The sequence below is a fragment of the Micromesistius poutassou genome, assembly GCF_964030765.1.
Source record: "Micromesistius poutassou genome assembly, chromosome: 3".
Classification (NCBI taxonomy): domain Eukaryota; kingdom Metazoa; phylum Chordata; class Actinopteri; order Gadiformes; family Gadidae; genus Micromesistius; species Micromesistius poutassou.
The window spans coordinates 11641408-11657252 of record NC_140273.1 but is presented as its reverse complement, the minus strand read 5'-3'; the positions used below and the strand labels follow the sequence as shown (position 1 = coordinate 11657252).

The 15845-nt window shown below is 40.4% G+C and overlaps 1 protein-coding gene across 1 annotated transcript; it reads left to right on the top strand.

Moving 5' to 3' along the window:
- Nucleotides 1–523: 523 nt before the first annotated feature.
- Nucleotides 524–15591, top strand: LOC311340279 (putative E3 ubiquitin-protein ligase HERC3). Its single transcript, XM_084465172.1, has 24 exons — nt 524–815; nt 1784–1898; nt 2001–2077; nt 5345–5569; nt 5924–6015; nt 6200–6330; nt 6605–6732; nt 7150–7217; nt 7298–7404; nt 7513–7572; nt 7679–7784; nt 7903–8083; nt 8184–8338; nt 8838–8912; nt 9796–9903; nt 10424–10513; nt 10844–10951; nt 11312–11452; nt 11942–12108; nt 12434–12503; nt 12583–12644; nt 13406–13589; nt 14298–14397; nt 14566–15591. Exons 1-24 carry the CDS (start codon nt 584–586, stop codon nt 14778–14780), a joined length of 2997 nt encoding a protein of 998 aa, XP_084321298.1. The 5' UTR covers nt 524–583; the 3' UTR covers nt 14781–15591.
- Nucleotides 15592–15845: the final 254 nt, after the last annotated feature.

Genomic DNA, 15845 nt, shown 5'->3' with positions numbered 1-15845 from the left:
CCACTGAAGTCATCTTGTTCAGTTTTTATATGCAGGGCTTTGAAATAACAACTCATGTTAACTTGTACCTTGAAGGGATTGAAATGGGTTTCTTTATTTCCCCTTAAGAAAAGCAGCATCAAGGACCCGTTCCAAGTAGTCATGAAAACTCAAAGCAGCACTGTATTTTTTGGTTTAATTGAAATGTTTATCTATAATCCCAATTTCAGGAACAGGCCACCCTAAGGGGATAAACCTTTCCCTCTCTTATTATTGTTGAGCCATTCATTGAAAGCAACATAAACACACACATTATATCGCAAATACAAATAGTGTTTTTATATATCTTAGTTTTTATACAATTGAAATGAAGTTACATATTTTAATTTGCGTTTATGGAATTATGTAAGGGCAGCATGCGGATGTGTCGTCATTCTTTGTTATTAGGGTTTGAGTTTCAATTCAGAAAAAAAGGTAGTAGGCCTATTCAGTTTCAGTTTCGATTCTGGCTGGGATGCATTGGGTTGAGCCTGACTATAGTGAGGTGAGCTGGGCTATTGCATATGAGGTTCGCTGTCATGGTGGACACATCTAGAAAGCCATAATGTTTTCATGGGGAGAAATTTATTTAGCGAAGCCGAATGTTTTGGCGGAAAACCGAGACTCAGACAGAACTGAGACAGAGAATGATATTCAGTTCGTACCAACGACCAAACCAATAATAACGAGTTTCTCTGCCACTAATTCAACGGTAACGTTTACCAAAAGTGATGGAACTTCATACTTTCTTCGGCGGCAAAGGAACCAAGAAGGAAATGTGACATTCGATGAAACCAGTGAGTAAATTTAGCACCAAGTAGTCTATCTGGATGTAAGTGACAACAATATATATATGGATGTAATGCCGCTTTTCCACCGCCAGTACCTACTCGACTCGACTCGACTCGACTCGACTCGCCACGCCTTATTTGCGTTTCCATTGGCAAAAAAAGTACCTGGTACCTAGTACCGGGTACTTTTTTTTAGTACTACCTCCGTCGAGGTTCCATGCCAGCGGAGTAGGTACTTTTGTGTGACGTAAACAGGCTGCTGGTAACTGATTGGCCAGCGGCTGTAAATGGGAATATTCACTCAAGTTAAGTTGTGTCCGGCGTGGTTGGAGTCCACGAACCCGCTCCCGAGGGGGACACTGATCAGCGTTTCGCCGTGTGTGTCGCTCCTTTCCCGGGGCTAGTTAGGCTGCGCGTCGTTATGTGTGTCGGGCGTGGTTGTGTGTGTCCGGCGTGGCTGGAGTCCACGGACCGGCGTTTCGCTGTTTCGTTTCAGTGTCGTTCCTTTCCTATAGGGCTCGAGTTTCGCCTCTATCAACGTTACCGTATGACAACAATAGACGCGCAGTCATTGCGCTTTTTATTTTATTTTATTTTATTTCCCATCATAACCTTTCCCGGGAATCAGGAAATAGTCTTGATCAGATTCAGATTTCCCGGGAATCGCGTCTCCCGTGATTAAAACCTAATGACGACCCGCCCATGGTGGAGAGGTTCTTTTCTACGACCCGCCCACATTGAAGAGGTACTTTTTTAGATGGAAACGCAACCAAACCGAGTTGAGTCGAGGCGAGTCGAGTCGAGTCGAGTTGGTACTGGCGGTGGAAAAGCGGCATAAGTGACCAGTGTAAGAGAAATAGGCCTATTGCATTTGATAATCCGTCCACAAACAACAACTAGGACAATACAAATATTCGCATGAACAACACAACTGTTTTCCTGGACATGCTCCTGACTATATTTATTTTTTCTAGAGAGCATCAAGTGCAAACAAGTCGTAGCTTCAAGTTCAGGAGACTCTAGTCTTCTCCTGCTGTCCCGGGACGGCTCTGTCGTCTATGTGGACCTCAGTGCATCCGCTATTCCAAGGTAAAGTATTCGTCGTCATATATTGTTGTGATAAAATGGGAAAGGTTTGTCTAAGACGTTTTGAAGATATTCAATATATATGTTTGCTTGTTTGTGATTCAGATCGCTCCAAAACGTCATTAAAAAAAGGATCATTCAGGTCACATGTGGAGACCAACATTCCATCGTTTTAACTGAAGGTAGGCTATCTGGATGTAAGTGACAACAATATATATATATATATATATATATATATATATATATGGATGTAAGTGACCAGTGTAGCTGGCCAGTGTAGTTTAGCCTACTATTGTTAGGAATACAACATGGAAACTGTGAGTGCTGCATGCAGCGCTCAACTATTGTTCTTAAGTTTTATTCTTTCTTTCTTTTTTTTTTATTCTCTACAAACTTTGGGACCTATCTCCTTCCTCAATTTTTCACCTAGACTCCATTCCAATTTTAAAATGTTAAGATTAGCTTGGAATCGCGCGCTACTTTTCAGATTTTTAAAATATTTTATACTTCTTTTTACTTTTAAAATTTTTTTTTTTTACATTGGAAGCTGACACTTCGTAACTTGGTCAATATTTTATCGTTAACCTTCGGTCAAAGGTTTAACAAATCAACACACTTGTATCTTCAATAATCTGTAAAACAGAATTTCTATAACCTTTATACTTTTTTCAAAATCACAGTTTAAGTTCCATGTCGGCTTGTTTTCAGTTGGTCTCATTGATTTACGCTGAGGTTAGAGCGAGTACCTGCAGGCAGTGTTGCCAGATTGGGCAGTTTCCCGCTCAATTGGACTACTTTTAATAACGTTACTGTGCGTTCACACCAAACGCGACGGGTCGACATGACTCCATACAAAGTGAACGTAGAGACGCGAATCAGGCGGGCAAAAGATGTGGCCCGACAAAGTTTGCCTGATAAAACTGATTATGATTTGTCGTGCTGCAAAACTTGGGCGACAACGCGACTAGGTGACAAATGTGTCTTTTGGTGTGAATGCACAGTTAGACTGGGAAAATTTGGTGTGTTCACACCAAAAGACACACGTTTTGCCTGTTAGTGCGAACAGGCGAATGTTGCCGCGCAACAAATCTAAATCTGTCGCTGTGCAGTTATGTGTGCAGTTATGTCAGGCGAACTTGTCACGCAGCGAATTTTGTCTGACAAAATCTTTTGCCCACTAACGGTGCTTCATGGCAATTCATTCTGTCAACCATGGCCGAGATAACCACCATTGCATGTCTTTACCTGTTGTGGAAGTGGGAGAGACGTCAATCAAATCTTGTTGCGGGTTTCGGCGCCAAAAAAATTTGCCCGATTCGCGTCTCTACGTTGACTTTGTATTGAAACGTGTCGCACCGTCGCGTTTGGTGTGAACACACAGTTAGGCGAGTACATACAATTTCGGCTGGTTTAAAAAAAAACAACTGGTGGGATTATTATAATTCTTTCTACAAACATCAATCAATACCACAGCTTTCATAAGGCATATCTTTTGTACTACTACTACTACTACTACTACTACTTATGGTGCTATCCATTTGTTTGGTACACCCAACATCCCAATCGGATCTCCCAGATTTCTTGCGGCATTGATACATTGCGGCATTGAGGCATGCCTCCTTTTCTTTGGGGATATCAAGCTCCCACTGGGGCTTCTGATGAGTAACCAAGTTGCGAAAGATCCCGTGACGCTCGACGAATGAAGATGGCCGCGCCCGTAGTTAATAAAGTTGAGATGTATTTTCTTTCTCTTTGTTCCACGTTGGTGTCTTTAATGTCGATGTACACTGCTCTTACACACTTGATTACGTTGTAGCTTTAATCGGGTTACCAAGGTATGCATTGCACGGTCTTGCTGTGCGTGCAATTTTTGCGTGTAGTTTTTGTTTTCCAGCTGGTTTGCTAAAGAGCCTAATGTTGCTAACAACAATGACTAGCCTGCTACTACTGCTGCCACCTCCAGGCATCCATTATTCTCCCACTCGTCACACACAAAAGACTACTGGAACACTTTTAAGGTGGGAAGAGCCAGGTCATTCTCGTTGAGCAGGTCGGCGTACCAGCACAAAGGGCCAAATGGATAGCAGCATTATACCTTCCAGCTTTGACAGTATTACTGTGTGTTCACACCACACATTGAAACGTGTCGCGGGGCGACACGAAATTTGCCGCAGCAAAAACCTGCGACAAGATTTGATTGACGGGGCAACAGTTTTCCCAAAAACTGGCGGGCGCGTTCACGTGGATTTGTCGCGCGAATGAGCGACAGATTTCGCAGAAGTTTAAATATTTCAACTTCTTCGCGGCATTCCGTTGAAACAGCCAATCAGCGTTCACTCCCTGTGGGTAACATGGGTGAAGTAATGTATAACAGCCAATCAGCGTCACTCCCTGGGTGACGTAACGTAACAGCCAATCAGCGTTCACTCCCTGGGTGAAGTAACGTAAAACAGCCAATCACCATTCAACCAGCTGGGCCAACCGTTCCCTGCACTCCGCAGTGAACCGCAGCTTGGAGGAGAAAGTGATTGTTGCCGTTTGCGACTCCCGGAGCTCTATATATAATATTATATGATATTATATGTATAATATATAAATATCTATATAATATAATATATATATATAATATATATATAATATCACGGCACAAAGCGGTGTGCGCCTCCGGATTATATTATGAACCCATAAACGACAGGCATTCCGACGTCTCTCCCTCTTCCACAACAGGTACAGACACGCAATAGTGGTGATCTCGGCCATGGTTGATGAGAATGAATTGGCATGAAGGACCGTTGGCGGGCAAAACGCTCCGGGAGAAAATTCGCCCCGCGACACGTTTCAATGCACACATTATGCACAGCGACAGATTTCGCTGAGTCATGCGGCAACATTCGCCTGTTCGCGCGAACAGGCGAAAATTGTGTCTTTTGGTGTGAACGCACAGTTACAGTTTAGCTTCCAGCTTTTGTAAAAATGTATTTCAGCACTTTGCTTCTTCAGGTAATGTAATTCAGCGTCAGTCAGTTTTCGATTTCAGCTTCCAGGTGCACTGTGCACTGCTATACATTTGACCTTTCAGATTTTTCAGCAGTGAAGGGCAATATATTTGACCTTTCAGATTAATCTGTTCAATTAATTTTATATTTCTGCATTTTTAGCAATGCTTTGCACTTTTCATTAAGCTGTCACTTTATTTGTTTCCAACCATTTACTTTTTCTTAAATTGTGTGCATGTTTACATTGTTTACTCCATTTAGACTTTTGAACTTTTATTCAAATCCCTCCATTTGATTTAAGCCATTTAACATTTCTTTACTTCTTAAACTATGTGTCTTTATTAAAACATATTTTCAACCTCACTTTGCACGACTACAGCACTCACCGCATTTTCTGCAGGAAATCCATTTTCTAGTTTTCATTATACTGTTCCCTGTACATATTGCTTTCAGATGGACAAGCATTGTCTTGGGGCAGCAACGCTCGGGGGCAACTGGGTCTCACCCTCCCGGAGACCTCCGTCGTCCCGTCCCCTACACCAGTGACAGCCCTGTCAGGGGTACCCCTAGTCCAGGTCACCGCTGGGGCAGCCCACACTTTGGCCTTGTCTGTCTCTGGAACCGTATTCAGCTGGGGGCAGAATGACTCCGGGCAACTGGGTCTTGGAGACACGACAGGTATTAGCTATTAGGCCTGTAGGAATGTTCTCTTTAGTCAGGAGATTCTGACTAAATAAACTCCTTAGACATGAGAAGGCTGATGATAGGACGGTGGACCTATGAGTTGCTTGCTACCTGAGAGCCGATCAGGCGACGATCTGCTCACTTGGTAACACACTGGTTTGCCTTTAGTCCCAATACAGCATAGACATTACACAGTTTATACCTTAATGTTATCTATTTCTCAATATAAAAGGTCAAAAACCGTAGACTTCATCTGGTCACATTCTGTCGTCCTGGAGATTATGTGAACTAAACTTGGAGGATCTTATAAATGTGTGAATGAAATTGTATTTCGATTCATGTTTTCAGACAGATCTACTCCAGTGACAGTTGAGTGTCTCAACCTTAAGAAGACAGTCTCCATTTCCTGTGGTGAAAGACACACTGCTGTTCTGACAAAGGTTACTATACTCACATATTCTTCTCATCCTTAATGATTGCATTAAGCCATGTCTAAAAAAACTCCAATACAAAAAAATATCTCCAATACATCTAATTTCCATAGTCAGTTTAGTGAACTCAATACAAATATAAAGATAAAGATAAAAAAAGGCTGAGTCTGGATTTCCTTGTATGTTCCTTTAGGGAGGTGTGGTGTTTACCTTTGGCAGCGGTGGCTGTGGGCAGCTGGGACACAACTCTCTGCTGAATGAGCTGACCCCCCGTGTGGTGGCTGAACTCTGGGGCGCAGCGGTCACCCAGGTCTCCTGTGGCAGGTACTCTGTCTTCATCTTTTCGCTACTATTCACTAGGAGACGCTTGAATCCAAAGTGACTTACAGTGACTTAAGTCTTTAAGGAGGTGGCCATCTTGCTCAAGGATGCCCAGGGCTGAGGTTGTGGACGTTGGGGATCAAACCCAGTACCTTTTGCCTGGCAGAAAAAGATTACAGCCAGTGTACTGTTCTATTGAATCTATATATATGAATCACCCGCATATTTAATTAGAATCTATTTGGCATTGATATATTTACTATTTCATTTTCTGCAGCCACCACACCATGGCATTAGTAGGCCTAACAAAGAAGATCTATTCATTTGGTCGTGGAGAAGAAGGCCAGCTTGGAAACAGGCTCACCACAGACTGTTCGGTGCCTCTGCCTGTTCTGCTGCCTCATGGTAGGTTCAGTTCAGGGTTAAGTTGAGGGTAAAGGAGCTTCAGGAAGCATTTTCATGTTTTATTTACCTAGGTTTAGGGTTAAAGTCACAATGTGAAACATTTCAACTAGCTTGTATCTTAAACTTACCTGGACACATCATGTAAAAAAGCGAATTTAATAATGTTATCAACAAAATCACATCCTATATTGTCTGCTAGACAGCCCATATCTCTCTTTGTGTACTTACTTATTATTTACTTCTCTTATTACTGACAATCCCAAAGACCCAACCACTCACGGCACACAACCAGCACACTTAGTAGTAGTTAGCCGTTTCATAATGTTTTCATAATCATTGCATTCAACTTTATGAATTCTTTATTTTATTACATGTATATATTTATATATGTATGTTGCTGTTTTTTGCATGAAAAAGATGACCGGAATATTCAGCAAATATTTGCTGGAGGAAACCAATCTTTTGCCCTTTGTTCTCTCAGTCAGGTAGGAGTCTTTGTAGTTTGCATTAATTTGTTTGGAGACGTTCACCATGCTTGGTTAGTTATCTTGGGCATGTCTTACAGGAGCCTGAGAAGGTTCCTCCTGGGATTATTACAGCTCTGGATATGGACACCATTGATTTTTGGCTTTCAAAGTATCAAAAACCAAAATTATGGCAGCAAATCCGAAAGTAAGCTCCATATCTCCCAATCACAGTCTGTTATCTGATGTGAACATAAAACTTCTTTAGATTAATATATTTAATATGCCCTTTGCTGAAGTTTTTATTCATTTCTAGAAAGATCAAGGATATATTCTCATCCGCATCTTCCTTGAACGCCAGCTTCCTTGACAGAAGGTCATTTTAAATCTTCTTCTCTATCACAAATATCATTCGAAGTTGATCTTTCAAGGTTTATGATGATATTCAACATTTTATTTTGTTGTAAACTTTATCAAAATAGTGCTGACAGGCACTACCAGACCTCACCCAGGTGCTCTGGCTTGGACTTGGTTCTTCTCAGCACAGCTCTGGCCAAGCTAGCGACAAAAACTAAAGTGCTACAAGAGGTACAGCAACATCTAGTGAAAATACCAGCCTCTCTCTGCTTTTATGCAATAAATTATATCATCCCGTGTTCAGAGTCAATCCCTGATGACGCTGTAAACGACTGTCCTGTCCTCCTAGGTGGAGACGGTCGTCCGAGACTGTCTCCTGCCCTCGTTGAGTCGGCAGCCGGTCGGGTTTGAAGGCCTGAGGGTTTACTACCTGCTGGTGGAGCTGCTGCAGGTACCGCAGCTCCACCAGCTCTCCATGGGGGTGGCTGATGCCTTGCTCTCTCTGCACCCAGACAGACTGGAAGTCCTCGGTAATAGACAAAAATAACTGATTAAGAACAAAAAATTTACTGCAATGTGTTTTCCAAAGCAGCTAAACGTCCGCTGTGTCTGTGTGTGTGATTGATGCAGTTGGACTGTGGTCCAGGACACCTACTTTCTTCCGATCCGCAGTGGAAATCTTCTGCAACGTGTCCAGGAAGCACCTTTCATCCTTAGATGTGGAGAACAAAGAGAGAACCGTCTCATTTAAGAAGACTGCAGGGGTTTTGCAAAGGCTTCATTCTGTGAGTGTTAATAGTTGAGATGTGTGATGACAAAATTAACCTTGTCTAGTCAAGTGGAAGGATAAGCTTAGTGGCAAGTGGTGTTTGACTCCTAAGGTCCGAAAGGTCAACCACATCTGCAGCCTAATCTAGGACAAGATGCCCAAACCCCCCTACCTGCTCCTTAAAGGAGAACCGTCGCACTTAGAAATGTTCTAATAAAAGAGCACTCAATATGAAGCTAACTGTTTTTTCATTCTCTTTTCAACCAGATTTTCATTCTGTAGTGTTCCGATTTGGTCAATAGGCCAACTTTTTTGTTGGGCCTCGATGTTGAATTAAATTTAATTGTTCTATACACGAGTATGAAGCACTACCCATTTATTTTAGAAAAATAGCCAAATGTGATGGTTCCCCTGTAATGACATGTATCTGAATTAACTCTTAAGTAGTTTCAGGTGAAGTTATAGATTTAAGTGTGGTGCTGAATAACTGAATAGTAATGTTATCCTGACTGCAGGCCAGCAGTAAAGGTTCACGGTGCCTCGCAGATAGTGTTTTCCATGTGACGACAGTCATAAATACCATCGAGACGGTGAGTATTTAACAAAATAATAATTAGGGACCTCTTTCAAAAAATGTATAACATGTATCATATAAATTTCTCTCTCTCTCGCACTCTCTCTCTCACTCTCTCTCTCTCTCTCTCTCTCTCTCTCTCTCTCTCTCTCTCTCTCTCTCTCTCTTCAAGCAATATCAAACAAAAGGGATTGCTGTTATACTGAAGATTAGCATGGGAGTGATTTGGTCAAGGCCGCAGGCCGAGTGCCGATGATAATCATAAAGCTTTTATACAACACTAAAGCACCACTATTTAGTTAACATTAATAAGCATCAGATCATGATTTGATAGTTTATTTATTCATTATTTTTTGGCTTTTTTTTTAACTTTTACCAAGCAATACCTTCATATTTTCCTGCACATCTATCTTGCTACTATGTTTAGGTCTAAACATTCATGCAGACCAGCTCATTTGTATCATTTACATTTATCAGTATGTTTCTATTTATTGTGCAATAAGTGAAATAAGAGTCCTGTGTGACTGTGTGATTCTGATTCTGATCTGAGTTAACAGCCAATCGATCGCTAATGTAATTAACAGTTATTACAAACACCTGTAACGAGTGTATAGTTACATATCCCAGTGCTGTACTGGGATATGTATACTCTATATCAGCACTCATTGAATGCCTCTTGTCCAAACAAAGTACTTAGTTGGAACCAATTGTTGTATAATACATGTTTAACATACTATTATTTAGTTATACTATTATGATTATTTGAATAATATTTCTGGTTTATAATAGTGACCCCAAGTAACTAAGTACTTAAAAAAGTAAGTAAGTATTTATATTTTCGTACTTAATGATAGAAATAAATATGGATGCATCAAACAATATTTTTCTCTTCCCCTTAGTTTGCAAGACTGTGTTCCTTGAAAGCAGAGATGGAGCAGCAACTTATCTTCCATGTGGAGGTGGACGACGATGGACGAAGGATAATAAACAACATTAATTATTATTTTGTACGTCGTTGTAGACATAACCTCTGTTCTGTCAGGAATCACACACATGTCATAGATTGTACCATTTATTGCATGAAATGGTAATGCAATTGTAACTTGGCGTTATGGTTCCACTCTTTCCTGGTGCTCCCTACTGTAGGATTTAAAGCAGGACATACAGATGTCAGATACAGAATACCAACAGCATACCAACATTCGAGAATTATACAATCACCCATTGGGTACATGAGATATCTCAACCCTTTGTATAGAGTACATACAAAACAGAGCAGAACCAAAGCAGGTGGAGGCTGGGGTGGTGGTGGACGAAATTCTGCCCAGCACACTTAACTTCGCAGAGTGTGTCTTTGAGATGGAAGGTCTTAAATTGACTGCCAATCAGTGTACGTGCGTTTCATTGGACCCCATTAACTGTCAGCTGATTGGTACGCTTGAGTAGAGTGTCCTGCCACTATGTCCGCCTCAAATGTTGTCTTGTATGCATCGAGATAATACCTCTATATTTGTATTCTATATATAGAGAATCCTGTTGTCTCTGGTGAAGTACCCTTGCATTCTACCCATAGAATGCAAGTTGAAGCTGTGGATGTATCATCTGATCAATGCCACGGTGAGATTCTATTTATTGAAAAGGATATTGTCAATAAATCAAGTTCATAGAGATTGTTCCACATCTACCACACTGTTGATTTCCGCTGTCTTAAGAAGCTACATTGACACTGTAAGGTTAATTAAGCTATATGCTACATTATGCTATGCTATGTAATACCATAAAATGCCATGCCATACACATATTCATACAGTCATATTCTACATGCCAGCTATGCCTCACTATACTTGAGGATACTATACTTAACTATAATGTACTGTACTTGACTATACTTGACTGTAAATGGATTTGACTTGACCTACCTGCCTTTACCTCCACTCTGTATATCAGAATTTGCAGCCAGGGCGCATTGAATTCCATGTCAACCGGGGCACAGTGCAGCAGGACACTTTTACAATTCTGCAGACTTCAACCCATGACCCAAGATTAAAACTTAAGGTTGGTCAGCAAAGCATTTCCCCAGTAAATGTCCATGGTACTAATGTTGGTGCATGCTGATCAATCTAGCCAACATTGGGGTAAATCTAGCTAAATGTGTGTGTGTTGACTAAATTTCTTCTGTCTCATTATGTTACTTACATTTGATAATTTTGGCATCGTATAGGGCTTATTTTTATTGGGTATTTATTCAATGGGTCTCAAGCTGTTCTGAATCCAAGGAAAAGGGGACTCCACAAAATCTAAATTCTAATACATTTCTCAAGATAATATATAGACAACATACCATACCATACATCTATTTAATTCATTGTTCATTGTTGACTCATTGTTTAAAAGGTAAACCTCTTATGTTTACAGGTGAAGTTTCTGGAGGAAGATGGCTTTGACGACGGAGGTGTGTCAATGGAGTTCTTTAACGCCCTTGCAAAAGAACTTAAGAAGGCAGAATCACAAATACTGACAGTGAATGAGCACGGAGTGGCCTGGTTCAGCAAGAAGGTACGTAAACAATAGTATAGTAGTAGTAAGGAACGGACCGCACATAAGATGGACAATAATATTAAGTATGTTTTAATTAGTAAATAATCCCATGAATATAAGAAATAATGTGTTTTCGTTAGTTTAGAATGAGCCCTTTATATCTACATAGGAAGAGCAGGGCATCTTCCACGGAGTCTAATGTTGTACAACTTTATTTCTACAGTAGCCCAGAACAGACAAATGGCTCTAGAGATAATGTGTTTTTTCAAACATTATAATGAGCAATGTTGTATATCTATTCCAAGTACCGATGTGCAACTAAACATTGGCTTGTAGCGCAGACTACTATCAAGATTAATGATAAAGGCATATAGCATAGATGGCGATAATGAATTTTGTTTACCACTATGGATGCAATAGGGGAATGTGTGTTGAGAAAAGTTAATTACCTACAACTTGTACAGTAACCATGGTGACTGACAAAGATACCCATTTTGGTTTCTCCAGGTTGCCCAGCTGACTGATGAGTTCTTCCTACTGGGCACGCTCTGTGGCATGGCTCTGTACAACCAGTGCCTGATGAACATCCCCTTCCCCCTGGCTCTCTTCAAGAAGCTCCTGGGCTTGAAGCCAACCCTGGACGACCTCATGGAGCTGTCGCCAACTGTTGCACAGTACTTCTATTCTATGCTATACAATTACATGACATGCTATAATATGCCATACTACACAACATTATACTATACTATACAACGCTATCCTTTGCTATGCAATATCAGTATATGCGATGGTATTCTATGCTACAACTTTGTTATAATACTATAATATACGAACAGTTGTATTTACCTCCATTTCATAATAATTTCATGGGGTTACATTAATACTACTACACTATACTAAACTACCAGTTGTATTTACCTCCATTGTGTTGTATTGGTATATTCACCTGTGTTTCATTACAATTTGATGGTGTTGTCTTAACTTAAACTGTCCCAAAAGGAGTTTCATGGTACTGCTGGACGAGGATGAAGAGGAGGCTGTTGAGGACCTACAGATAGATTTCGGAGGGGTAAGAGCCAGTGAGTTTCAAAGCACTTAACAGAGAAACCATTCCTCCCACTAATGTACCACCAACTTTACTTCTGTAGGATGCAGAAGGTTTGGATCTTCTACCTAATGGACAGTTCATTCCAGTGACCAAAGTCAACAGGTGTGTGTGTGTGTGTGTGTGTGTGTGTGGGGGGGGGGGGGGGTCAATGTATGTATGTATGTGCAAGTGTCACAGTACACTGGGCAGAGAGATCGCAAGCCACCTAAGACAAGGGCTTCATTGTCTGTCAGGGCATGAACCACTATCTACCCTGATGACCCAGTGTAGTGGACAACTGAAACTTACACGGCTTGCTTACATTAAACAACAAAAGGGATAAATGACATTACCCCTCACATCGCTCAGACACCACAACATCGGCGACGGGAATGCCTGTGTTCGGTGGTCGCGGGAAAGATGAGTTGTTTTTCTAAAAGGTTCTCTGATGTCCTCCGGTTATTGACTGGCGGTAGGTCGTGCCATCGCGGTACCTGATGTCGGAGCAAGCCTTCCTACTCTCTGTCAGAATCCTGACAGGGAACTCCGGGACACAGGGGGGTCAAACCTATTAACCCCAACCATTTATTCCAGCCTTGTCACATCCCATTTCATTGCCCAACAAGCAAGCCGGAGACATCCAAGAACCCACTAAGTCTGAAATATCTAAGTAACAAATTTAGGACCCAAGATCACCTAGCCCTATCATTGGATAAAGTGTTGACCTCCTAGGGGACACGGCCTGTCTGTAACGCTTGCGTGCCTGTGTGTTTAGGTATGCATGCATGGCGTGCATGCAATGGAGTGTGTGTCTGGTGTTTGTATTTATATGAGATTTTAGAGCAGACTACAGTGCTTCACAGACACATGTGTATCTAACCCAGGCAGCAATACGTGGACCTCCAAGTGGACATGGTGTTCAGCCGCTCGGTGGAGCATCAGTTCAGGGAGTTTGAGAGAGGCTTCTCTAGAGGCTGCCCTTCACCTGAGTGGAGAATGTTCCTCCCTGATCAACTCATGACACTCCTCAAAGGAGAGGAGATTTTCCACTGGGACGATCTGAGACAGGTCAGACATCCAACTCTAACCCTTCAAAGACATCACAGGATTTATCTTTGAGAGCCCTCAGAAATATTTGTTTGCAGCCGATATTGGCCTGTAACAGATAGATAATTAGATAGATAGATACTTTTATTGATCCCCAAGGGTAAATTCAAGGTCACAGTAGCTTTAAAGACTTCACACATAACATACACAGGATATATCAGTATTGACATATATGTTTGCCGATATGCACCTATATGAAAACTTTAGAAATGGGGTTGATAAATACTCTAATGTGCTGGTAGAACCTCTGAATGGTTTTACTGAGCACATCAACGTTCACACTGCCAACACAGATTTACATGATGTTCTGTGTAAAGGTTATTACCTCCACCCTAGAAAATGAATTGGTACCTTAAGCTCATGATTTGAATGCGATCTTGCTATGGCCCAAAGCATTGCTGGAGGGTGAGATCTGCAAATCCAATGGAGCTGCTCCACCCCCAGAATAATCAACCGATATATGTATATTTTGGATAATGACTGATTTATCGATATCTGTATTTTTGACTCCTTTATATCGGTATTTTCTTTGGCCCCTAAAATCCAGTATATATATATGTATATATATATATATATATATATATATATATATATACATATATATATATGTGTGTGTATATATGTGTGTCTAAGAAAATATTATATTTTAGCACTTTTCTTTTTTCACAGAATTCTGTATATGAAAACTGCACACCCAACGATGAAGTCATCAAAAACTTTTGGCGTGTCTTCGCAGAGTTCTCCGTGGAGCAAAAGAAGGATTTCCTCAGTAATTAAAACTCAACACAACATATTGGAACTTGGATACATTATTATTGCTTGATTTTAGATTTTTTTTTTTGATTGATTGCCTCCATTATTATATAATTTAAAATTATATGTATAAATACCAACCAATAGACATTAACATGTAAAACTTCCTTTTCCCCTCCTAAAGAATTCCTGACTGGAACGGACAGAATTCCCAAAGTTCGCAGTTCAACAATCACGATAATTATCAAGTTGTCGTGTTACCCACAGCCTGAGCTGTACTATCCAATCGCTGAGACCTGCTTCTGGACCTTGAATCTCCCCAACTACAGCAACATCCAAACACTTCGTCAGAAACTCCTTGATGCAGTTGAGTGTTGCAATGTTTTTGGAAGAAAGTGAAACAGCTGCAGAAGTTTGCTTGCGACAGTCTTGTTATTTTTCAAGATGAAACTGAGTTGCAACTGAAATCTGAGTTATATTTCTGTGGGCTTGTAATAGTTTTTGAGGCATGGAATGTTGCCAGACAAATTATATATTTTGTAAAATGTTCTGTCAATTTGCCTGGTGAAATGGTGTTGATTTATAAATGTAATTACCTCTTTATAAGTCATTTACTGTGCTGGTTGAACCTCCTTTAACTGAGCACAACGTAAACGCTTCCAACACAGCTTTACATCATGTTCCTTGTGTAATTGGTACCTTGAGCTTATAACTGGAATGCTATGTTGCTATGGCACAAAGCATTGCTGGAGGGTGAGATCAGCAAATCCAATGGAGCTGCTCCACCCCCAGAAAACAACAAAATGAATAACGATATATGTATTTTGAATACTGATTGATAAATCAATATCTGTAATTTTTGACTCCCTAATATCGGTATCTGCTTCGGCCCCTATGTTTTAAAGTAACTAACTCTTTTGAATAAATGTATTTAATTGAAATGTATTTATACTGTGTGTGTGTGTATTATATGTATATGTATATATATATATATATATATATTTATTTATATGGTCTTATGACTGTGTTGCAAAAAGTCTAGGTGAAATTGTTTATTCCTGGAGAATATAATTAACTTAAGTAACAAACACATCTTATTGTGCGGCTGTGACCTTGTTCATTTTTTTTAATCAATCTTCACATGGCTAACTACTACGGAAATTTGAAGGGGTACATATGTGCACAGTGCATGTAATATTCATGTAATAAAGAAATACATCAACTAAGGCAATCTTTCGCTGTGCATCAAAAAAGAGGCATCTGCTTTCTGCTGTAACTTTACCGCTCAAAATACATTAATTAACAAATCAATTAAATTAGAAATAAACTAAATAATCCGCGATGAAAAAAACAATGCTTTGATTAAAGGTTTTAATTGGATTATTGGATGTGCATACAGTGCACGTCTAATAATGAATAAACAAACCTGTTATGTTTTTATTGACCCAATAACAATTAAGTGAG

Excerpts from the sequence above, each read along its gene's own strand:
- LOC311340279 (XM_084465172.1), top strand. The coding sequence starts at position 584 with ATGTTTTCATGGGGAGAAATTTATTTAGCGAAGCCGAATGTTTTGGCG. Across the intron at positions 6,331-6,604 it reads ACCCAGGTCTCCTGTGGCAG|CCACCACACCATGGCATTAG; the intron begins GTACTCTGTCTT and ends CATTTTCTGCAG. Across the intron at positions 9,904-10,423 it reads ACAACATTAATTATTATTTT|AGAATCCTGTTGTCTCTGGT; the intron begins GTACGTCGTTGT and ends TTCTATATATAG.